The 352-nt window shown below is 74.4% G+C and overlaps 1 protein-coding gene across 2 annotated transcripts in view; it reads left to right on the plus strand.

The window, feature by feature from the left end:
• Nucleotides 1–70: 70 nt before the first annotated feature.
• EMC3 (ER membrane protein complex subunit 3) overlaps nucleotides 71–352 on the plus strand; it is a 5,654-nt gene continuing 5,372 nt past the window's right edge. Inside the window, exon 1 of one of the 2 annotated variants that reach the window (XM_010572765.1) lies at nucleotides 71–299. In XM_010572765.1, the coding sequence (XP_010571067.1) occupies nucleotides 145–299 (155 nt within the window). In that variant the 5' untranslated portion in view covers nucleotides 71–144. The remainder of the gene's footprint in view (nucleotides 300–352) is intronic. The other variant, XM_010572774.1, reaches the window with a different exon arrangement.

The following is a 352-nucleotide window of genomic DNA, read 5'->3' on the forward strand; positions in this document are numbered from 1 at the left end:
GCGCTCGAGCTTCCCGCCACCGGCGCGCGGTGACGTCCTTCCGGCGGTGGAAGGGCAGCGCCCGGAAGCGGAAGTGGAGCCGGGGCGGCCCGGTGGGCGGCCGGGGCCGGGGCCGGGGCCGGTAGCGGCACCGCCACCGCCACGATGAGCGAGCCCGAGCTGCTGCTGGACTCCAACATCCGGCTGTGGGTGGTGCTGCCCATCGTCTTCATCACCTTCTTCGTGGGCATGATCCGGCACTACGTCTCCATCCTCCTCCAGAGCGACAAGAGGCTGACGCAGGAGCAGGTGTCCGACAGGTCAGGGCCGCCGCCGCCGGGGCCCCCTCGGCCCGGGCCCCGCCGCAGCCCGG

Source organism: Haliaeetus leucocephalus, unplaced genomic scaffold (assembly GCF_000737465.1).
Source record: "Haliaeetus leucocephalus isolate CR32 unplaced genomic scaffold, Haliaeetus_leucocephalus-4.0 Scaffold2, whole genome shotgun sequence".
NCBI classification, from domain to species: domain Eukaryota; kingdom Metazoa; phylum Chordata; class Aves; order Accipitriformes; family Accipitridae; genus Haliaeetus; species Haliaeetus leucocephalus.